General features: G+C 44.9%; 2 protein-coding genes across 3 annotated transcripts in view; one reads left to right on the top strand and one right to left on the bottom strand.

Moving 5' to 3' along the window:
• LOC121272646 (SPARC-related modular calcium-binding protein 1-like) overlaps window positions 1-24,918 on the bottom strand; it is a 76,830-nt gene that overhangs the window by 12,667 nt on the left and 39,245 nt on the right. The window contains exons 3-7 of one of the 2 annotated variants that reach the window (XM_041179343.1): window positions 14,882-14,994; window positions 8,543-8,642; window positions 6,755-6,805; window positions 2,858-2,914; window positions 366-443 (exon numbers count right to left, since the gene is read on the bottom strand). In XM_041179343.1, coding sequence (XP_041035277.1) covers window positions 366-443; window positions 2,858-2,914; window positions 6,755-6,805; window positions 8,543-8,642; window positions 14,882-14,994 — 399 coding nt within the window. The remainder of the gene's footprint in view (window positions 1-365; window positions 444-2,857; window positions 2,915-6,754; window positions 6,806-8,542; window positions 8,643-14,881; window positions 14,995-24,918) is intronic. The other variant, XM_041179344.1, reaches the window with a different exon arrangement.
• LOC121272649 (40S ribosomal protein S28-like) lies at window positions 3,447-3,682 on the top strand. Its single transcript, XM_041179351.1, has one exon. It carries the CDS (start codon window positions 3,447-3,449, stop codon window positions 3,654-3,656), a length of 210 nt encoding a protein of 69 aa, XP_041035285.1. The 3' UTR covers window positions 3,657-3,682.

Below are 24,918 nucleotides of genomic sequence, written 5' to 3'. Positions count from 1 at the left end.
CCCAAGAGAGCAATAGAGTCTGGGTTACTGAAATTAATTCAAGGCTGAGTCAGATAGATTTTTGATAGACAAAGGAGTCAACTTAGGAGGGCAGACAAGAAAGTGGAGTTGAGACCACAATCAGATCAGCCATGATCTTATCGAATAATGGAGCAGGCTCGAAGGGCTGAATGGCTTCCTCCTAAATCTCATGTTCCTATGCATTCAGAAGTGGCCTAGCAGGCACTCAGTTGTATTAAACTGCATTTGAGCAACAAAGGATGAGCTGCTTTGTCAGTGGCACTCGTACCTTAAGAATGATCAGTCACTTTCTGTTTGAATGCCCATATTTATTGTGGATGAGTAGAGAAATCACAAAACCTCACCTGGATTTTTGGAGATGAGAAGTGCATCTTTATGCCTGTCTTCAACAGGCCTCTGCTTGTGACGATCCAATGCTTCACCTGCAAGGGAAATAGCCAATCAAAAGGATTATGGAAGGCTTTTGGAACTGGCTTGTTGCTGCCTCCTGCTTGCAGTTGGATGTGCACGCCACCTCAGTCACATAGACACCAAAACTACTTGTGTCTCATGGCCCTAACTAACCGAAAGGTGAGGATTGGTTGACTGACGTGGCACCCTGGAGTTCACTTTTTCATTCCTTCAGTCCCTTCATCATCACTTTGAATACCCTAGCTAAATCAAACAGCCACAAGAAAGTCAGCAACCAGAGGCTGACTGCACTCCACAGAGGGTAGAGAGAATTAAAGGCAGGTACACCTGCCAACTGTTGGAAACCAGGGACCAAATAATCGATCTGTCTGGTGATGGAGCGTGGCACGGGGAGATCCCAAAAGGGGCAAGAGAAGAAAAAAGAAAAAAACTTGATTGTAACAGCCACACTCTGAAAACCAACAGTAAGTTTTTGGGCTGTTAGGAAGTAATGTCAACAATCTTTAAAAGGATATCTTGTCTGGAGCAATAACTTCATTTACCTTCCTTTGCCAGACTCATTGAGTAAATATGTAGGGGGGAAAGCCCCAGGCTCAATCCCTTGCCTCTCCTTGCAGATCAGTGCTGGCTGGTACTAGGACCACCACAGCAGGCCTCAGTGACTCTATGTTAAGAAGGGGTTAAAACAATAACTGGGCAATTCCTGATCCCAATCACTAGACAGTGATCCCTTGCAGGTGAAATACTTATATGTACAGATTGGGTGAGCAGGATTGAGTTCTGTTGTGATACAATAGAGGGAAAAGAAATGCTTACATTTATATAATGCCATACACAATACAGGATGTCGAAGCACCTTAAATCCAATTAAATACTTCTTTGAATTGTCACCAATGTAATATTGGAAATACGGCAGGCAATTTGTGCACAAGGACCCACAAATAGTAATTAATTAATGACCAAATAATCTTTGGTTAAGGGATAAATATTGGCCAGGAAACTAATGGAGCACTGATCAGGAATTCAAATAGATAGCAGGTAGTGCTTTCAAATAAAACATTAAATGATTAAACCAAGGCTCCATCTGCCTGATCAGGTGAATGTAAAAGATCTCGTGGTATATTTACAAGGAAGCAAAGGGGATTCACCTGATCTCCTAGTTAACATTCATTCAAACGTCATCAAAAACAGATCATCTAGTCATTACCTCATTTGATATTTGTGCGATATTGCTGTGCACAAATTGGTACTACATTTGCCTACCAAACCACAGTGACTGCACTTTAAAAAATAATCCATTGGTTTTTGTGATATCATGAGGGTAAGTTGGCATGGTGAGTTACAGATCACTCAGGGAGTCCATGTTGATGTGGCAACATGCACTTTTACATGCACGATGTAGGTATGGATAGTGATGGTAGGAGCTCCAACTTTCTTTCCATCACATGGTTGACCTGGAATCTCTCCTGTTCTTACCAGCTGCTATTGGTGGAAGGATTTGCAGGTTGATAATCAACATGTTTGGCTGCATGATGAAGGCACTTTCCTTGGCCATCAGGTCCTGGGATGGGACTCAAATCCAGAGCTTCTGCCTCAGGCAGGGATGCTAACTACTGTGCCACAAGACCCAAGATACATGGTAAATAAAATAGTTATTTCTTTACAACGATGAGAGATTCCTTATTCCGTCCATTTTGAATAAAATTTTCTGGTGTATGACGTAGATGTCTATAGACATAAGGATAGATGTTACATATTTGTGCTGCTGCCGTGGGAGCCCATATTGGAAGTTAATGGCATCCAGCTTATTGACCTATTGAATCCCCATTATGCCCTCCTGTTTTATAAGCTTCAGCAAGGATTTAAGCGATCTAGCCTTCAATGCGTTCAATAACCTTCATTGTAACTTAAAGTTGCACTTGGCCTCTATGTCTACATCTAGAAAAATGTAGTCATGTCCCTTCTTTCCCATCTTTTGTAATTTCCTCCCCCTTCATTTGGTGCAAATATGGCTTTTTTCAAAGTGCTAAATTCTGTGGGACTTTGCAGTGTGCAAATTGGCAACCCTATTACCTATATTACAACAGTGACATCACTTCAAAAGTATTTTACTGGCTGTAAAGCAGTTTGGAACATCCTGAGGTTATAAGAATGTGATATAAATGCAACTCTTTCTTTTGTCATTAATAAAGGGGCACCATTTACAAGGAAAACGTACACAGCAAGCTGTAATCATTTGTTCACAAATACACAATTAAATAGCACAAATTGCACTAAAATGCAACATGTATTTACTTTTGAAAGATCACCTAGCCGAAATCTATCTTTCTTTAAATTTGTAATATGCCATAATTGCAATTAAGGCAGTCTCCTGACTAAAGAGATGCAGCTGAAATGATGGGACAGAGCAATAAGTGCTGCGTACCTTTACCTGTGTTGCGAATCAGGGTTCTTGCAGTAGGCCGAAGCTTTATTCCTTGCTCTGGGATTAGAGAAGAAAAAAATCGAAAAGACACTATTATTGAGGTTAGTATTATCTATTCTACCCACGCTCTTGGATGGATGGCCAGAGGAAAGAATAGCCTTGAAAAGACGGATTGGAAGAATGGAAAAGGGGCTTGCTTAGTTCTGGTCCTGATGCTGCCACTCAGGCATTATCATCTTTTCCCTCCTTCTCTCCTGAAGCACCACTAACTAAAATCCTCTGTACACACATTATACTAGGTACCTCAGGGCCAGAATTTTACGTACCAGTAGCGGGCATGCACCCGACCCGAAAGAGTGTTAAATCTCACGAGATGATGTTGGGCATGCGTCCTGACGCTATAGTGCACTCAAGTGATATTTTGGTTGTCGGGTGCATGTGGGGCTTGGAAACACACCTGCCAACAATTATTCAGTCACTTAATCAGCCAATTATAAGTGCAATTGAAGGCAATTTTGCACTCGTCACGGGGAAGCTAACTACTGTGCCACATGATGCCCATAGAGCCTTTTCCTCCACCGCCGCCATCATGGAGGGTCCACGGACTCAGACCGTCAAAATGGCCCGGGTTACTAAAGTTCTTGGAAGGACAGGATCCCAGGGACAGTGTACTCAGGTCCATGTGGAATTTATGGATGACAGCAACCAATCCATCATTCGAAATGTGAAAGGACCGGTCCGTGAGGGAGATGTGCTCACACTTTTGGAATCTGAGCGTGAAGCAAGAAGATTACGATAACGGATAGTCAAAACTGATGCCAGCTGAAGCTGCGTTTGAAGTACTTGATTATGGACGATTTCTCTGTTTTTTGGACAAAATGGGACAATAAAAATTATAAGTAATCTTTAAAAAAAAAGTCTATAGACATAAGGGTAGATGTTACATATTTGTGCTCCTGCAGTGGGCAATGGGAGCCCATATTGCCAGTTGCTCTGAAGGTCACAGAAGGTCTCAATTTTTTTGCATCTGGTTCACTGATGCTCTGCTCAGACAGGTCCTCACATTCATTCATTGCTGGATGGACCAAGCCAGCCAGGCTGAGCAAGCCAGAGGCTTCGCAGCTATTGCTGGGTTCCCCGACATACAGAGTGCCATAGACTGCACTCATGTGGCCATCAAGGCGCCAGCAGGTCAGCGAGGTGCCTTCCTAAATAGAAATAGTTACCATTTCATGAACATGCAGAAAGTATGTGACCACAAGACCTAGATTCTGCAAGTCTGTGCAGTGTACCCTGGCAGCTCCCATGATGTATACATCCAGCGACACTCCCAGGTTCCAAGGCTGTTTGTGGCTTCAGCTCGGCTTGATGGTTGGCTGCTGGGTGATAAAGGATATCGCTTGAAAAGGTGGGTCATGACGCCACTCAGGCACCCAAGGACAGAGGCGGAAGAGAAGTACAATAGGAATCATGTCTCCACAAGGGCAGTGGCTGAGAGGACCATTGGTCTGCTGAAGATGAGGTTCCGCTACCTGGACTGATCAGGGGGTGCACTGCAATATCCTCCGGAGTACGTGTTGCTTATTGTTGTTGTCTGCTGCACTCTGTACAATCTGATATTGGCAAGGGGGTCCCACTGGAGGATGCGGATAGCGACACAGCTCCACAGATCTCAAAGGACACTCTTCTGATGGATCTGATGAGGAGCCTGGGCAGGCACAGGGAGAAGATGTGGAGGCAGCCTTAAGGTGCCTTCAGGGAGGCAGGAATACCAGGGAAGCCTTGATCCACTGCATCTTTAGATAGACAGCCAAGGCATGGCTTCAATCTCATTGCAAGGGCACTGCCTCCTTCACACAAATTTCTGAGAACGCAATCCCATGACCCCAATGCCATCTCACAACCTCTGTAATAAAGTTTGCTGTCCCTGCCATCTATCATAAGGCACTGATGAGGCCTGCACCTATGGAAAACACAAAGGATGCTCAGGGCACTGAAACAAAATCTGGATTTATATGTTTTCCAGAGTTGTGAAAAAGGAACACAACATAATTTTGTTGCTGACGTTTCGAGTCCTCATGACCCTTCGACAGAACTTGAGTTCGAGTCCAAGAAAGAGTTGAAATATAAGCTGGTTTAAGGTGTGTGTGTGGGGGGCAGAGAGAGAGAGAGAGAGAGAGAGAGGTGGGGGGGGGTGTGGTTGTAGGGACAAACAAGCAGTGATAGAAGCAGATTCATCAAAAGATGTCAACAACAATAGTACAAAAGAACACATAGGTGTTAAAGTTAAAGTTGGTGATATTAACACCTATGTGTTCTTTTGTACTATTGTTGTTGACATCTTTTGATGATCTGCTTCTATCACTGCTTGTTTGTCCCTACAACCACACACCCCCCCCTCCACCTCTCTCTCTCTCTCCGCCCCCCACACACACGCCTTAAACCAGCTTATATTTCAACTCTTTCTTGGACTCGAACTCAAGTTCTGTCGAAGGGTCATGAGGACTCGAAACGTCAACTCTTTTCTTCTCCGCCGATGCTGCCAGACCTGCTGAGTTTTTCCAGGTAATTCTGTTTTTGTTTTTGTTTTGGATTTCCAGCATCCGCAGTTTTTTTGTTTTTATTTTTATATTTTTATCATTTTGTTGCTACTGTCACGCAAAAGCAATACATAACACTGGTGAAATGAAAGAATATCACCTTTGGTAACCCCATCCTGTGCTCATGGTGCTTTAAACTTAAGCTTGCGAATGCTACGTCTTGGTGCTCCCCCCTCACTGGCAGTGGCATTGGAGGCAGATTGCTGACTATGCTGAAGTGTCAACTCTGATGACCTTGGCGGTCCCCCTCTGGCTGCAGGGCTGAGCAGGCTCCGCCTGGGCGAGTGCGACCAGCAACATGGCTGGTCACTCATCATTCATTGCGGCCTTAAAAGATGCCACGGTCACTAGTAAAAGGGGTGGAGGAGCTACTGTCCTCGTCCAGACCATTGTGAGAGGAGCCCACAGAGACGATAGGCAGCTTGTCTGCCAGCGTGAGGCACGTCTGGACCTCCATGCTCACCATTGTTGGACGGACACCGAGCAGAGAGACTAGGTGCTTCATCCATCTCTCACACTGGCAGTGATCTCTTGAAGTCACTGACGGTGTGTGGGCTTGCAGATCCAAGTTTCACCCCAGGAACCCCTGATTCTGTGTAACATTTGCAATTCGCCAGTCTTCTGACACCACCCCTGGAAAATTGTGGCAAGTGCTTCTTCAGTTTGCATTCTCATCTTCTCAGTATCCTTATCAACTTTATGTACAGACAGCCTATCCAGTACCTCCTACTTATTCATTTAAAACTCATCAGATGTCTGAATTAACCCCTCTTTCACCATGATCTATGCAGCATATTCTTCCTTGAATATGAATACAAAATATTCATTCAAAACCATAGCCATGCCCCTTGCCTCCATGCACAAATTTCCTTTTTGGTCCCTAATTGACCCCACTCCTCCTTTTACCACTCTTTTACTATTTATTTGCCTATAGAAGACTTTGGGATTCCTTTTTATGTTAGCAGCCAGTCTCTTTTCATACTCTCTCTCTGCTTCTCTTATTTGTTTTTTTGCTTCCCCTCTGAAACTCCCAAAAATTTGGACAGCTTTGTGCTGTGGGTCAGGCACCCTAGGAACCAGATTGAGGTTGCTCAATTCATTTCCTGCCCAAACAGTTCACAGAGAGAAGAGAGTTTCATCCCATCATTTTGGGCTCGATTGGAATGCAGGTACCAGAAGTGCAAAGATAGTAAGCTATATCATACTGTAGTCCATAACCATGTCAGTCTGTTCAGATAAGGGTGCAGTACAGAACTGCACCAGAATCAAACGAAATGGCTGAAAACCTTTAACTTACCCAGCCTGCTAGAGTCACGACCCCGCTGGGATGTTTTGTCCTTTGTAGAATCTGGAAATAAAAAAATTGAGGATAAATTATTTATAAATTATCTATCTTTCACTGCTCACTGTATTGAGTGGTCTGTAATAGACTCTACGAAGAAAGCTATTAAAGTGACATTCCTCCGTTGACATCTACATGACCAGAAGATTCGCTTGGTGGGAATCTTCGGTTTGGGGGAGGGGGTTGTCACTCAAATTAGAGATATTTTATTAATGTTTTAAACAAAAATCATGAAACCTTACACCTTGAAATGTAACAGTCATTTGCTAGGGAGGGAGAGGAGTCACCGGTTTACTTGATGTCAACACAAGGCAGTTTGACTTTGCACCAGGTTTTGGGCTGGGACTCACGAAATGATGGATTGATGCTGAATATAAAACTGGAGCATCACCCAGCTGGGGAGTGCAATGTATAAACAGGTATACAGTGATTCTCCAGAGTATGAATTCCCAACCCCTGGCATACAGTGTGTGTGCTGACAGATCCTGAGCAAATAGCCATTAAATGGCTCTTTACTGATATGCTGCTTACCTCAGACCCAGATATCAGCTTTAGAGTCATTTTCTCCTTTGCTGTAAAGTTACTCAAGGCAGGGAGGTGGGCATATTTTCCACAGTAAACACAGACATCGGACTCTCCATGGTTTTCCAAGGCTCAGTGGGTAGCACTCTCTCTTTGAAGTCAGAAGGCTTTGTGTTCAAGCTTCAGTCCAGAGACTTGAGCACAAACTCTAGGTTGACATTTCAGTGCAGTATTGAGGGAATGTTGCATTGTCAGAGGGGGTGTGAGACTTTAAACTAAGACCTCACCTCTCAGGTGGATGTAAAGGATACCATGGTATTACTTCAAAGAGCAGGAGAGTTTTCCTCAGTGTCCTGACCATTTTTATCATTCAACCAACATCACTAAAAATCTAGATTTTTATTATTACATATTATCACATTGCTGTTTTTGACACTTTGCTGTGTGCCAATTGGCTACCCAGTTTCCTAAATTACAATAGTGACTACACTTCAAAAGTACTTCAGCTTTGGGATGTTCAGAGGTCATGAAGGTGCTAAATATATGCAAGTCTTTCTTTTATCCTTCCAACGAATTTCCAAAATCCTTTTGGCATTTTTAATGAAAATATAACATGACATTCTGTAACGTTGCTCAGGGTGTGTGCAGCATGGTTTTAGTGTTGAGCTTCTAAGTGACCTGCCCCTTTAAGGCCATTGCTCAGATACTCTTTGTGGGGAAGTGGTCTTAATAGGTTATAAATGGAGTCTAATTATTGTTGTTGGCCATTTCTCTGGATAAAGTGGCTTGGTTCCTCTCCTCTTATCTTTCTGCCCAGGCAAACTCAAGGCAAAAAACAATCTACTGGAAATGAGTGGCTTTCTTTTTATTTTAAGATTGTATGAAACAACAATGGCCAATACAAAGTGTGGCGGCTGGAATATGATGTTGGTTTAGGGTAAACTGCAAATTAGGCATACCAGTACCCAAATCCCTGAAACCATTGCCATATCAGTAAATCGCAAAATACATCTCAACATTTTACAAAGCTCAACGAATGCCTCACGTACCAGTTTCTAAAGCTAAGTGTATTTGTTTCACTTCCTATGTTTTTGCAATTATATTTTCCAATCAGCAAAATATGGAAAATTTCTTTTGGCTTCTTTTGAGCTCTTGGTGCCTGTAAAGGATTAATTGACAATTATCAAGCTACAAAGTTAAACACCTTTGTGTGCCTTGTACCTGAACAGGTTGGAGTCCGGTTGTGGACTGAAGATCCACTGATTGGTTTGCCCTCAGGTGTGACACACCAGCAATAGCCCGTCAACTTATGGCATTGAACCTGTTAAAACAGTGAGAAAGAAGAGGGAAGTTATTGTAAAATCTAACCTGTGTGTGCATGTGCACGTGTAGGTATGTAGCTATATGCGTTGTTTTTTTATACTGCACACACATGCCAATCTTCGCCGCCTACCTGTCAAGGTCCTTGTCCTAATTTTCAATCTAAAATCCTGGCTCCTAGTAAACTTCTCCAGCCAGTTGACTCAGACTACACCTTCCACTCTGGATTACTGATGTTTCCGCACTCCTCTACTCCATTGCTCAGGGCTGGGCTTTCAGTTACTAGCTCCTCTCTAGCATTTCTGAAAAATTTCTTCCAAAAGTACTTGGCCTTATCATTTCCTTCTCTTTACATGAAGGGGCTCTTAGCTTGGTTCAGTGGTAACACTCAAGGGAATATGGATCAAAAGCAAGTAAACAGGTACAAAACAAATATGATCTGATTCAGTGGTGGAACAGGCTTGAGCAACTGAACTGTCTTCTGCTGTTCCTATATTTCTATGTTCCTCCTGCCAGTTAAGAGGGTTTGATGGTAAATTAATCAAGATTGTGATGACATGAACAACTACAACTTCCTGGAATGTTCTAGATTCCCTAATGGCACATTTCTTATCATGGCAACAAGTTTTTTCCCTCTCTGTTGCAAGGGAGCAATGAATGGTCCGCAACTTTCTCTGACACAGCAAGTTTCATATGCTTGATGAGTTTTTTCTTACAGGTCTTTGCATGTGTACATTGGTATGTTTTCACTTAATGAAGAATCTTGACTGTCCCCACAGCTCACTGGTAAAAACGCTACCAGAGGTGACAGTAAATTAGTAAGATCAGGAAAATCCCAGGCTTTCTTTTTGTATTGGTTTCACTTTTAAGGTACATCCTTACTTGCAGCCTGAAGTTCTTGAATTTACTCTTGAACAATCTAAGACATGAATTGTGGTAATTGTAGCATGACTGAGAGAAATGGTGGCTTTGGATCCATGGTTCTCAAAACTCTCCACCACTAGGGTTTTAATTCATGTCATATCTGGGTATGTTGCAAACTAATTAATTGATAGAGATTCATTGCTATGATTAATCAGCAACTCCATTATCATTGTATCTGCAATCCCCCAAACGGACCTCGGCTGTTTTTTGCCTAATAAATGCTATGTTCCAATGAACATAAGAGCATTGAAGTGACATAGGTTCTTGAGTGAAGGATTCATCTCCAAGTGGCTGCAACTAGCCGCTGTTGTGTTAAGGGCCTGAATTTTTAGTTCGGCGGCCGGGCATGATCAGCGGGCCTGGGATCAGCCTGAAACGGACCACCAACGCCATTGGCCATGGACCGCGATTTCACACTGACTGCCAATTAACATCCAGCCAGCGTGAAGCGCACTTAAGAAGCTCAGCCCTGCTGAGGTGTGGGCGGGAGGATGGTGGGTCATGATGTCAACGCGGGCACAGGCGAACACTGAGAGAAAGCTCCCTGAAAGCACAGAGCTGCCTTAGGGAGCTGCAGACCTGAAAGTGTTCCAATAAAGCAGAAAAAAAAATGTCCGATCATCACAATCAGGCACCTGAAAATACATATGATAAAAATGCTGCCGACAGATTTTTATTTTTATTTCATAATGGAAACCTCATCCCGTCCTTGAATGAGGTTCCATGAAAAATGTCAAGGCCGCCTGGCCGATTTGCCCGTCCGCCAACTGTAAGGTTGGACGGGTGATGAAAAACAGACAATTGCACTGTTAATGGAATTAATTGCCCTTTTAATTGTTGACGGGTGCACTTCCGACTTATGCGCATGCCCCCCAAGCAAAATATCGAGTGAGCAAAGACGTCAGGACACTCGCCCAATGTCATCATGTACGATTTCATATCCAATCGGGTCGGGTGCATGCCTGCCCAATCAACGTAAAATTCAGCCCCATGGTGTGGGAAGCTAACAATCATCAGTGAGAAAGGTCCTGAGAATTCTTTCAAATGTGGTGGCGCCCTACTGATCCTATTGGTACCTTTTGCTGCTTAATAGTGATCTGCTGTTTATAGGGCTGCATCAGGTAGTAGAGTCTACAACTGTAGCAAAATCCAATTTGAAAAATATTCAGCCAAGAAGCAAATGACAGATTCAACTATTTTTACTCATGAGGTTCCCTTCAGGGCATTCCCAGCCCCATGAGATTAGAATCACAACATGGCTCATGCATTAAACCAAGACCCACTCTGCCCTCTTAGGTAGACGTAGAAGATCCCGTGATATTATTAAAGAGAAGAGCAGGAAAATTTTAGTGTGCTGGACAACATTTATCCCTCAACCAACATCGCAAAAACTGTTTATTGCTATTTGCGGGATCTTGCTTTGTGCACATTAACTGTAAAACACTTTGGAATGTACTGAGGTGATGAAACCGATTATATAAAATGCAAGCTCTCTCTATGCAGCTGCCAGAATTTCAGCTGGTTCAGGGCTTCAGGCATTGGCCCCCAACGTGTGACTTTGTACAGAGAGCGATAACCCAATGGTACAAGATTGCTGCATTGGTACAAGAAGTCTGCTACCTGCAACTACAATCGCTAGGAAAGTCTCAAGTCTCAGCTCCAATGAAACTCTGAAATGGAGACCACTTCATCACATCCACACACAAAACATAACTTTCTTCTCAAGCTACAAATGCAATTGTCCTCCCCCTGGCTTCCTCATAGTATTGAAGTGAAAGGTGATCATATCATCTCTTACATTAACTCATTCTTTACCAGTTGTAGAACTTCTTCAGTCTTCTCCCCACCTACAAGATGTTATAAGTCAAGCTTGGTGTCACATATTTATTACTTCTTGATTTACCTTGCCCAGTTCCTCATTGTTTTCAAACTTCAGGTTATCCTGCACTCCTGGCTTTGGTATTTCACCCTGACTTCTCAGTTAACGAAATGAGACAGCACCAACAGTGAGTAAATTTCCATGCATTTCCAAGTCTTACATCACTGCACGGCTTCTGTGAGAAGTAAATCAACTCATGTCTGTTGGATGATTTCATCGGCTCAAAGTTTAATTAATTCTAGACCTCAATGTCATTGTTTGGTCACAGGCTAATAATTATTTCTCTACAGTTACTAAGCATTCGCCATCCAATGTCACATTCAGACCAGCACTCCACCCTAGTATTTTTCAGCCAACATTCCAACCATATTACCAAAGCATTCGAGAAACATCGTATGTAGGTCACAGAAGAAATGAATGACTTCAAGCAATTTATAAATTCTCACTCAGAGGAAGAACAATATCAACTGACAACTAAATGTTCATTTTAGAATTTTGTTTCTCAAAAAATTGTTCAATTTTTTTTTTTTACTGGTCTTGTGGTGAAATCGTCCCTCTTCTTTACATTGCTCACTCTCCTCTCCATCTAATGGTTGTGAATATACCTCAGCAGTTTCATTTTCATCTGGTCAAAGCGGGCTATTCTCATTCACTTCTCCATTGGTACTGAATGGCAGATATGCCTGTTGCATTTATCCTGTCATAGGAACAGAGTCATAGACAGGAATTCTGACTGTTCCATTTACTATTGATTCAAACAATGCATTCTTTTTCATTCATTCTGCTGATATTTGCATTGCTAGCAAGGCTGGCGTTTATTGCTTATCCCTAATTGCCCTTAAGAAGGTGATGTGTCTTTTTTTGAACTGCTGCTGTCCATGTGATGATCATGGTGTAAATTGGTATGGAGTTCCAGAATTTTGACCCAGTAACGATGAACAAGCAGCGATGTATCTCCAAGTGAGAATGTGTGTGACTTGGAGGGGAACTTAGTTGTTAGTGTTCCCATGTAACTGGTGCCCTTGTCCTGGGTGGTAGAGGCAACAAATTTGGGAGGTGCTGTTGAAGAAGCCTTGGTGAGTTGCTGCATCGCATCCTGTAGAAGGTACACATTGCAGCTATCATGCATTGTTGGTGGAGGGAGTGAATGTTAAGGTGGTGGATGAGCTACCAGCTAAGCAGACAATGTCCTGGATGGTGTCGGCTTCTTGAGTGTTGTTGCAGCTGCATCCATTCAGGCAAGTGGAGAACGTTCCATCACACTCCTGACTTGTGCCTTTCATGATGTTAGTGGGAATACAACTTCCAAAGAGTGTAATAATATAAAACTATAAGTTATAAAAAAGTATGATGCCATCCAGAAAAACTTGGGCTATTTGAAAATGTGCGTCGGAAAACAAGAAATTGTCTTTCCAAACACTGTTACATGAAATCCAGATTCTTTTTGTAGTTCACAAATAACTGAAACATAAAATGTTTATCTCTAGTAATTGCTTTCCCAAATGCTAATAATTGGTCTAATTCACCAGTTGTGGAGAAGTGAGAAGATCCATGGCTAGGTGGTATGGCATGGGCATGGGCATCCTTGCCCAAGTCACAAAGTTATGACTTTGGAAGTTTGTTCTAGTGAGCCTTCTTATCGGTGTAGCAACTTGCAACAACTTGCTTTGTGAAAAAAAATTCTCATCTTCCCCAACCCCCACCCCCAAACCCCACCCTGGTTCTTTTACAAATGATCTTAAATCTGTGTCCTCTGATTAGTAACCCTCCTACCTGTGACAGTAATTTTCTCCATCTACTCTCTCAAAACTCTTAATACTTTTGAATGCCTCTATTAAATCTCCCCTTTACCTTCTCTGCTCTAAGGAAAACAGCCTCTCCAGGTATTTACATAACTGAAGTCCTTATTCAGGTAAACCTGCCTCAAATACCAACCTGGCAACATTGCAATGGCATTTTAATGCTATGATCATCGGTAAACCTCTGATCCAAATTGATCCGAGGGGTTGACTGGACCACCACCTAGTTGGATTCTGCGAAGGAGTGCCATTCACTTAGGATTGCAATGAATTCTCTTTCTAACAGCTCATTAATGATTAAAGAATAAAATTATAATAAAATTTCTAAGTTAAACATGAAATTATTTCTGTAACTTCACAATTAGGTCACTTAAGTTGGTTGTTGGCTGACTTTAAAGTGATGGAAGGGGCCATCAACAGTGCTATTATGCAGCATTTGCTTAGCAATAACCTGCACACTGACATGCAGTTTGGGCTCTGCCAGGATCACTCAGCTCCTGATCTCACTGCAGCCTTGGTTCAAACATGGGCAAAAGGGCTGAACTTCAAAGATGAGGTGAGAGTGACTGTCCTTGACATCAGCATTTGACTGAATGTGGCATCAAGGAACCCTAGCAAAACTGGAATCAATGGGAATCAGGGGGAAAACTCTCTGCTAGTTGGAGTCATACTTAGCACAAAGGAAGATGGTTGTGGTTGTTGAAGGTCAATCACTTCAGTTCCAGGACAACACTGTAGGAGTTCCTCAGGGTAGTGTCCTTAGTCCAACCATCTTCAGCTGCTTCATCTCCAACGAGAGAGAATGTAGCCATCGCCCCTTGACATTCAATGGCATTATGATCGCTGAATTCCCCCACTATCAACATCCTGGGGGTTACCATTGACCAGTAATTGCATTGGGCTAGCCATCTAAATACTGTGGCTACAGCAGGGCAGAGGCTAGGAATCCTGCAGCGAGTAGCTCATCTCCTGACTCTCAAAAGTCTGTCCACCATCTACAATGCACAGGTCAGGAGTGCAATGGAATACTCTCCACTTGCCTGAATGACTACAGCTCCAACAACACTCAAGAAGCTCAACGCCATCCAGGACAAAGCAACCTGCTTGATTGGCACCACATTCACAAACATTCACTCCCTCCACCACCGATGCATGATGGCAGCAGTGTGTGTACCATCTATAAAGGTGCACTGCAGGAACTCACCAAGGCTCCTTAGACAGCACCTTCCAAACCGACAACCAGTGCCATCTAGAAAGACAGGGGCAGCAGATAGATGGGAACACCATCACCTGGAAGTTCCCCTCCAAGCCATACATCATCCTGACTTGGAATTATAATTGTTGTTCCTTCATTGTCTCTGGGTCAAAATCCTGGAACTCCCTCCCTAACAGCACTGTGGGTGTATCTACACCACAGGGACTGCAGCGGTTCAAGAAGGCAGGTCAACACCACCTTCTCAAGGGCAATTGGGAATGGACAATAAATGCTGACCTAACTAATAATGCCTACATCTCATGAACGAATATAAAAAAAAAAACTGAGCTTTGATTGGTAAGATATCACGCTAGTGCCATGCCTAATGTCTTATCTGTACACGATTTCAATACCGTGTGATTAACATTAATTCCCCACAGTACCTCTGCAAAGGAGCCATCCTCGTTGCATTCTGGTACAATGATGGAGTCCGTTGCCCTCCTCGACTGTGCCAGTGCTTGGGCTCTGTCTTCTTGGCATCTTACTGTAGCCCTATCTGTAAGACAGATCAACTTATTTCAGAAATAACTAGGACCAATGTATTCCTAATCACACTGCTCACCATATTAAAGCTCTAAGTCATCATGATCAGGAAAAGATGAAACATTTGACCACATTCAGCTGTTATTCAAAATCTTGCTTTTACCTCAGAGGCTATTACAGTTTCCAGTTATGCTACAAACAAGATTAATTGGTGACAGACCATCAAACCAAGCAAGCACCATAATCTTTCATGGTATATGAACACCTTTAGCAACTCAGGTCATTGAATAATTTGCTGGAGTTCTGGTTTGCAATTTGTGAGAAGTGGTGGTCAAAAGTAAGCAGGGAAAGGAGGAAGGTTTATATGAAGTGTAGCCCAGCAACAGGTCCCATAAAAGATGTCCATCAATAGTTCCTGTAAAGGGTGTCCATCCACAGCTCCTGTAAAAAGATGACCCAGCCATTGGTCCCATAAATGGTGACCCATCCACAGGATAGTACATATCTCTGGTCCCAAAGGAAGATGGTCCACTCATGGTATCAAAAAATGGCAATCCATCCCTAGGTTCATATTGACAGTCAAATGATAGGTCACCAAAACACTGGCTACACCACAATTGGTCATCACCAATTCATGTTTGATGTAGAAAGGGGGAAGAATGTCTAGGGCAATATATTTAGAGATTAGCAGTAACAAGAGAGGAATGTCCAAAGCAGCAATGACTACTGTAAATGCAATAGAAAACAAAACAGAACATTAGAAATTAGAGGCTGCAGGTGAAAGAAAATTGCCTATAAGGTGACAAACTTTGTGCTAAATTAGTAACAGAGCTCAAATGAGAGTCCTGTCAACTGGCAAAGTATGGTTTTGAATAGATCCCATTTACTCTTACATGATCTAATGCTTTGAGTGCTTTTTTTGTGCTGTTGGATGTTGGTGATAAAAATGGAACCCCAGGTTAGCATCAAATTGGGTCATTGAGAACTTGGCTGAAACTCATTGCACTGCAGATTGAGTAGTAACTTTGAAAAGGGAATTGGAAAAATACTTGGAGAGAAAATTACAGGGCAACAGGGGAGTGGATTTAATTGGATAGCTCTTTCAAAAAGCTGATTACATTACATGGGATAAGCAGCACAGAAATAGGCTATTTGGCCCAACTAGTCCATGCTGGCATTCATGTTCCACTTGAGCCTCCTCCCATCTTTCCACTTCTAAATCTTTCGTCATTAACCCTCTATTTCCTTCTCCCTCACATATTTGACTAGCTTCCCCTTAAATGCATCTATACTATTCACTTCAGCCAACCCTGTGTAGCGAGTTCCACATTCTCACCATTCTTTGGGTAAAGAAGTTTATTCTGAATTCCTTACAGGAGTTATTGGTGACTATCTTATACTGATGGTCTCTAGTTATGCTGTTCCCCATAAGTGGAAACATTCTATGTCCGCTCCATCAAAGTCTTTCATAATTTTAAAGACCTCTATTAGGTAACACTTCAGCCTTATTTTTCCCAAGAGAAAAGAGACCCAGTTTGTTCATCCTTTCCTGATATTTATACCCATACATTTCTGGTATCAGCCTTGTAACTCTACTCTACGCCCTCTCCAGTGGAACTCGCTACACAGGGTTGGCTGAAGTGAATAGTATAGATGCATTTAAGGGGAAGCTAGTCAAATATGTGAGGGAGAAGGAAATAGAGGGTTAATGACGATAGATTTAGAAGTGGAAAGATGGGAGGAGGCTCAAGTGAAACATGAATGCCAGCATGGACTGGTTGGGCCAAATAGCCTATTTCTGTGCTGCTTATCCCATATAATTTGGTGGACCAGAACTACATGCAATACTCTAAGGCTGGGATTTTCCAGCCTTGCTGCAGCAGGTTTCGCTGCAGTGAATGCGGCAAGCCATTCAAATCTCCGTTGACTTTGGCGGGATCGAGAGATCCCACCAGCAGGAGGGGCTGGAAAATCCCGCCATAAGTGTGGTCCAACTAAGGTTTGATACAGGTTTAGCATAACTTCCCTACTTTTCAGTTCTATCCTTCTAGAAACAAAGCTTTGTGCTTGGTCTTCCTTTTTGTGACCTTGTTAACCTGTGGCACAATGTGTAGTGATTGGTGTATCTGTACTCCGAGATCCCTTTGTTCCTCTGCCCCATCTAGATTCACACCTGCCAATAATAAGTGACCTCCCTATTATTCCTAACAAAACACATTACCTCACATTTATCTGTGTTGACCTTCGTTTGCCAATTATTTGCCCATTCTGCAAGTTTATTAATGTCCTCTTTTAATTTGTTACAATCCTCCTCAATATTAAACCCCCAATTTGGTGTCACCTCCAAATTTTGGAATTATGTATTTGATTCCAAAGTTCAAATCATAAATTGTGAACAGGCATGGTCCCAGCATTGATCCTTATGGAGCATCACTTCCCACCTTCTGCCACTCTGAGGGTTGAGTTTTACGTGCCCCTGGTATGCATGTTTTCTGTGGGGCGGGGGAGGCATGTAAAATGGGGTGGATGCCCATCCCACCACCTTCATGCCCACTGCTGAGCTCTCTTATAATACGGGTTGGGGGGTTGGTAGTTGGGCACCAAAATTGGCAGCCTGCCCGCCACATTTAAATGAATAATTAAGGGTCGATTATGTTGCTTTCAAGCCAATCGACTGTGATAATATGCTGCCCATGCCATAAAACATTTGGCGAGGGCAGCAAGGCGAGAGCTGGAACCCCGTTTTTTAACCTTAGATGTTTGAAGGGCAGGAAGGAAGGGGGTTCGCTCTTTGGGGGTTGCCCTTGGCCGATCGCTGGGCTGCCCCCTCCTCCCGCCTGCCCTTAGGTCAAATCCCCCTTCCTTCCGACCTGCTCCCTCCCTTAAACCCACCCCCATCCTACCAGCCCCTCTACCTAACCTACCCAAACCCTCCTGGCCCAAGACCTGGACTTACCTGGTCTGGGGATCCATGAGCCTTCATCTTCCTCTTTCCCTGTAGACCCGGAAGCTGCCACTGACACCTTCCTGACGCTGCCGGGACTGATGGAGCTGCCAGCCAATTGGATTGGCCAGAAGCTCCAGAGGGCAAAGACTTTCACCCCAATGAGGGGTGGATGTCCCATTCGGTCCTCATTAGACCTCCTTGCAGCGCTTTATGGCTGTGGGGTGGGTCAGCAAGGAGCATGTACGGGTGCATATCATCTTACTGTTGTCCTTGTTATTCCGCCCTGAATAACTATTCTTTCCTCCAATTCTCTGTTTTCTGTCTTCAAGCCAGCCAGCAATCCATTCTACCACTTGTCCCTTGATTCCACATTCTCTGACCTTATTGCTTAGTCTATTATGGGACATCTAATCAAAAGCTTTTTGAAAATACAAATAAATCACATCTACTGTACAACCGTCATCTACTCTCTGTTTTCTCCTCAAAACATTCAGTAAGGCTGGTCAGGCAATATTTTCCCTTTTGAAATCCATGCTAACTATTCATTGTTATATTTTTCTTTTGTAGATTTTTTCTATTCTTTCCTTTCGTCAGGATTCTATTATTTTTCCTACCACTGATGTTAAGCTGACTGGTCTATAATTGTCTGGGCATGTTGTCTCCCTTCTTAAATACTGGAATTATGATAGCTGTCTGCCAGTCTTTATAAAATAAATTATTAAATAATGTGTGGTAATGCCTCTGCTATCTCTTCCCTATTTTCTTTTAAAATACGTGATGCAATCCACTCGCAACAGGGGTTTTATCCTCTTTGGGTGGAATCGTCCCAAAGTTGCACAAAGTGTGGTAGCAGCAGGAGAAGCAACGTTTTACCCGTCGGCTGCAATGGCAGGTCTTCGTGCTGTATTGTCCCATTCCCAGTGCACTCCGACTCATTAACAATGCATTCCTGGGAAACACACCGGATCGCTGGTGGGATGGCCTTTGATTCACCCACCCTGCCAACACCTCAGGCCTTCAGTAATCTGGGCACCATATTTAAAGGGCACCCCTGCACAGAGCTAACACTCTCTAAGGGGTCAGAAGCTGCTGCAAAGTCATGGCTGCCAAAGAGAGGAAACATACTGCCAAATTTAGCTATGCCTCCCTCAAGTGCCTACTGGACACAGTAGAGGCTGGCCATGAAGTCCTCTAAGCCTGCTCTGGGCAAAGACCAGGAAGCAAGGTCACTAATCCAGCATGGGAAGTGGTGGCAGCAGTGATCAACGCCTGCAAAAGAGGACAGCCACCCAGTGCTGAAAGAGGATGAATGATCTCCCCCGTTCCACCAGGATAAGTCACTCTTCTTATCACTCTCAAATCACACACTCTCAAGCCCATCACACATCCACAGGGATCTCACTCACCGCCAGTTCAAGGGATATCACTCCCTCACACGCACACCTTCATCTGCCCTGTGGATTGTGTCCTCATCCCCTCCATGGCACCACTCACCACCCAAACATGCCAGGCATCCTTCTCACCTGGCCTGGCAGGCATCCTGCCTAAACTCTCTCTCCCCATCTGTCTTCATGCAGGACAAGCTGGCGCACAACAAAAGGGAGAGATCGCAGACTGGTGAAGGAATGCCTGACATCAAGGTGCTCACAGACTTTGAAAATAGAGCCAAAGAGCTGGCCGGTGACGATCTGGACCGCTCCTGTGCTGACAGTGAAGTTGGCGGTACTGAACCAAGTGAGGATCCAGCAGTGCAACATCCTTCAGACAACCATGCTACAACTCAGTTCCCCTGTTCTGCCATGCACTGATTACCTCTCCTTGCTTTTGCAGGCACATCAGGGAAGCAGCCAAGGGGGGCCATGAACCAGGTCCTCGACTCAAGCCCCTAAGACACCGCAGAATAAGAATCTGATGACACCCTAATTGAAAACCCATCACAGCGCTCACCCACACCCTCCACCAGCGCAGAGACACACACCTCAGTGGGACTTAGTTCTGGAGTAGCTTCGGGGCCACAAACTGGAGAGCAATTAGACGATAAGATCATAAGACATAGAAGCAGAAATTAGGCCATTCAGCCCATTGCGTATGCTCTGCTATTCAATCATGGCTGATAAGTTTCTCCCCCATTCTCCCACCTTCTCCCTGTAACCTTGTCTGATCCACAGCAGGTGGCAGCAGGGACTTCCCAGGTTTTCAACACTCGGAGGGCAGCTGGAGGCGAGAAGTCTACTGAGCCAGAGTCAGATGAGGAGCCTCTGGATTTGGGCATACCTCAGTTGCTGGAGCTGCAAAGGCAAACTCAGGAACAACAGTGTGGGATGTCCACTGCACTCCTCAGATTGCAAGGCACGACGGAGGAGTCCATCCCTGTTCAGTATGAGGTGATAGCACTGGCATGCTGATGTACCGAGGTCAGCCAGGCAGGATGGCGGTCACCATGGAGACATTGATCCAGGACATCAGTCCTGCACTGCTGCGTGGGCTGAACTCCATGCTGACACCATAGTTGGCCTCCAACAGCGTTAATGTGAGAGGGGTGCGGGGCAACTTGATCTCACTCCAGCTTCCCCTTAGCCTCAGAGTCGGCCAGGGGCCATTGGGCACCCATATTGAGGAGGATCAGCAGGTGCACATCCAGAGGCCATTCACCCAGGCGACTCTGGGAGTGTCCAGCCCATGCAAATCTCCTCTTCCTGTGACCCCAGCAGCTCCAGCTCCACAGGCCAAGGAAGGTGCCACTGCCACTGCAGGACCTCGAAAGCAGCCCAGGGCCCTCCACATCTCGGCCCTCCAGAGGACACCTGCCAAGGTCATCACAGACAGGGTGTAGCAGTCAGCAGGCTGCCTCCACCTCCGATGTGGATGTCGGAGGAGTACCAAGACATAGTAGCAGGGTTAGGAAGATTAAGAAGATGTAGTTGCACAGCCTGGGCATGGGCGTTAATCACGTGTACTTAATGTTCACTATTGTAAATAAACTCCCAAGAATGTCTCCTTGTCTATGGCTCCTTTTTCTGATAAGCAGTGTTCATGTCAATCAGATGTGAAACCTTGGTTCCTGCACAAGATAAAGAAAGGTGTCTCAGTCCAAGACCTCTTCCCTGTGCTTTGTGCAGCCATCAGACCAAAGTGATGGTCCGGCCTTACACTCACTGGACACGTTACGGATGCCTGCACCTCGCTGGTGCTTTTTATTGTTGCCAGAATGTTGTGGGCAGACATCACAAAGTTCCATCATTATTTCTGTGTACTTTGAACATCTTTGAGGTGGGGCTGGCCCCCCATCTCTTCAGCATCTGTGACCAGTGATGCTGTGCTCCTGAAGAGGACAGTTGCTGAAGGCTGACAAAGAATCAGATGCATTTAAAGTTTCACGACTGCATCACCATGATATGACCCTGGATCACAGAGTATAAGCCAGCTGCCCTCAGCCAGAAGGAGTCAGGCATTCACAGAGGCAATGTGAAGATCTATGGAGTGTCCTCACTGTATGTCATCATCATCCTCCTGGAATCTAGTGACAATAGAGCCTCCGCTGCATCTCCATGACATGAGACTCAGCACTGAGGGTATGTGCACTGCCATCAGCCACACAGGAGTCAACCGTTCACAGATGCAAGGTGAGGATGTCAGGACAGTCATCACTGCATCTTGTCATCATCCTCCACAAATCTTGCAGCTATGAGGGCCTCCTGGGTGCGCCTGCCTTGTCTAGCCAGTGAGATGGCCTCATTGCCGGTATCCTCGCTTTTGAGGACTTCATCATTGTCATCCCCTTATATGTCCTCCTCATCGGAGGAAATGTGCAGCTGCTCCATCTCCTCCTCAGCCAGGTCTTTCCCCCTTTGCAGCGCCAGATTGCAGAGCAAGCAGCAAGTGACGATGATATGCGATACCTTCATTGGACTTGCAGTGCTCCACCGGACCTGTTGAGGCACCGGAACCTCATTATCGTTTGCTGCATCAAAGTCTGGGTCGCAACATAAGACTTGTTGTACCATCGTTCTGCTACAGTCTGAAGCCACCACATGGGCATCATCAGCCACATCCTCTGTGGGTAGCCCCTGTCTCTAAGGAGCCAACCCTGCAGCCCCCCTGGACCCTGGAAGATATCAGGGATCTGAGACCTGCTAAGGATAGGAGTTGTGGATGCTCCCTGGGAATCATGCACAGACCTGTAGGATGTGTTTGTGGTGGTTGCACACCAGCTGAACATTCAGCGAGGGAAGCCCTTGCGGTTGATGCAGTTGACTGCTTGTTGTCACAAAAATCTTAAGCACACCCTGCACCTGTGGAAGATCCGAGGTCTGCACAAATCCCAGTGCTCTTGCTTCCTGGCTTTCCTGATCCCGTGCGAAATGTACAAAGTTCTGTGCCTTTGCGAAGATGTCATCCATGATCTCCTGGATACACTTGTGCATGAAGTCTTGTGAGATTCCGCACAGGCTACCTGTGGAGCCCTGGAAGAAGCCACTGGTGTAAAAATTGAGCACCACCGTCACTTTCATGGCCACAGGTGGTGGATGCCCTCCATGTCCCTGTGGCACCAAATCCTGCAGTAGGTGGCATATGTGACCAACCAGTTCCCTAGACATGCTCAGTCTTTGGCAACACTGGTTCTCAGTCATCTTAAGGAATGACAGGCACCGTCTATAGACCCTGGGTCTAGCAAGGCACCCATGAGTGATGGCTCACTGTGGATCTTCAGTTGCATGCGCAGCAGGCCCTGCCACCCCTTCATCTTGAGTGAGGTGCTTTTCCCTTTACCAAGCCAGGCGCCTCTGCCACACTCCTTCTTCTTTGGTCTCTGTAAGCCATGAGCCACACTGCTAAATCAAGCTTCATGATCCTGATGTTCTCCTCCTGCAGAGTCAAAGAGAGAGACGCACGTGGGTTAGCACAGGTATACCAAAAATCTCACTTGATTAAGCCTGAATGCTTCTTCACTCATGCAGGAGAGTGCTGGCCAATGTGTAGGGCGCTCATTGACAGTCCAAAACCCCACCAATCAGCCCCATTCCACTTGATCAATAGGTGGCAGCTTTGGCTATTGGATTGTATGCTGTGCTCTCAGCTCAGGCATTCTCCTAACCCACATTGCAAGGCTGCGCTGTTAGCTTGAGCCATAATGGATACTAGTCCAAACTTTAATAGAGTCATTGCAAGGGGCTGTGAGTGCCTCCACCAGTGGCTGCGCCATGGTGGATGCTGACAGCCCTTGTTGCTGACCCCCCCATGGCAACCCTCTCCACACACACACACACACCCACACACACCCCCGCACCCCCCCTCCACCTCCCTCCCCATCCCCCTCCCTCCCCACCCCCCTCCCCACCCACTTACATCTCTCCTCTCCGCGATCCTGGGATGGGGTCGGTGTTGTTCCGGCAGCAGCCACAGTCTCCTCCATGTCACAGCCGAGTGCAAGAGATCCTCGCCTTTGATTCTCCGGCAGCTGTTCACAGGCGGGAAGTCGGTCTTCCGGGGTTCTCAGTCTGGAGGAAGGCCTGCCACTGTCCACTTAACTGCCTGAAAGGCAGAAGATAGGGCAGGCCTTCCTCCTCAGGAACAGCATGGGTGTCTCACCACTTTTTCAGGCAGCAAGCGAGAAACCTGCTGAGAACAGAAGATGTTGCGCACTGAGTGCAGGTCAGCCACTTCCTTTCAGGCAGAAGAGGGGGTAAACACAGGTTCCCTCCTCAATTAATCTGCCCCTATCCTTGCATTTCTCTCATCCATTGCAGCAAGTTGTCTGCACTTCTTTCCTTGTTTGCAGAGACCCAACGTGGGGAGAAGATACCCTAAAAGCAGCATTGTCGTCACAAAAACCAGACAAATTGATAGTCCATCCTTCACCCTGCACCGTGACACACTGAGATTTATGGGAAGTGTTAAATATGGGGGCAGTCCAGGTCAGAGAAATCCCTCAAGGAGTTATGCAAGAAACGCCCAGCTAATTGCTCCAATGATTTAACGTTACCCTGTCACACAATATTTAAACAGATGACTTATATGTGACTAAAATGGAGTGAACGGATGTGTCCTACAGGCACCTGTCTGAGACCTAACAATGCTGTCCCCCCACCCCCCTCCTGCCCACCACCCCTTCAAGCTCCTATCCGACTGCCCACTGAGGCAACCAAAACTGGAGATCCTTCCCTGCAATGTCACTTTGTGACACTAATAAGGAGCAACCCTGGCAATTCAGGAGATCCTCCCTTGGAAACATTACATAGAATTTACAGCACTGAAATTGGTCAAAAGGTCTATGTCATTGTTTATGCTCCACACGAGCCTCATCCTTCTGTCATCTAACTCATTCAGCATATGTTTCTATTCCCTTCTTCATGTATTTATCTAGCTTTCCATTAAAGGCATCCATGCTATTCGCCTCAATTACTCCTTCCAATAGGCACTTCCGCATTCCAACACTCTGGATAAAGATGTTTCGCCTCAATTCCTGTTGGATTTATTAGTGCCTAACTTAAACTTATGTCCTGTAGGTTTAGATACCCCATAAGTGGAAACATCTTCTCTATGCACATCATATTAAAATAAGTTTTGGAACTTGAGTGTGACAGCCTATTCAGAAACATGACACCAATCGTAGAAAGGGGCATGGCAGCAACTCAGAAAACTACAGCATCAATTTTTGCTAAAGTATTAGAAGGCATCTTGAAAGGGGAGATAATAAAGTACCTTTAAAAGTATGGCATGGTACAATTTGATAAGGACAGGGATCAGCAAGGACCTGGTTGCAAGGGAGAGTTTTGCCTATCAATTATCCAAATACTTGGATTAGAAAAGACAGAGTTTGTTGAGAATAAAAATTCTGGAGCTGTGACACAACAGCTAGCATTTATTTAGCACCTTTGATGTAGCAAAACGTCCCAAAATTTGGGATGTCAGTTAAAATTTGACACAGAACCACAGAAGAAAATATTAGGATAGGCAACTAAAAGCTTGGTCAAAGAGATAGGTTTTCAG

Source organism: Carcharodon carcharias, chromosome 34 (genome assembly GCF_017639515.1).
Source record: "Carcharodon carcharias isolate sCarCar2 chromosome 34, sCarCar2.pri, whole genome shotgun sequence".
Lineage (NCBI taxonomy): Eukaryota > Metazoa > Chordata > Chondrichthyes > Lamniformes > Lamnidae > Carcharodon > Carcharodon carcharias.
The sequence above is the reverse complement of the archived record's forward strand: the minus strand, read 5'-3'. Positions and strand labels throughout refer to the sequence as shown.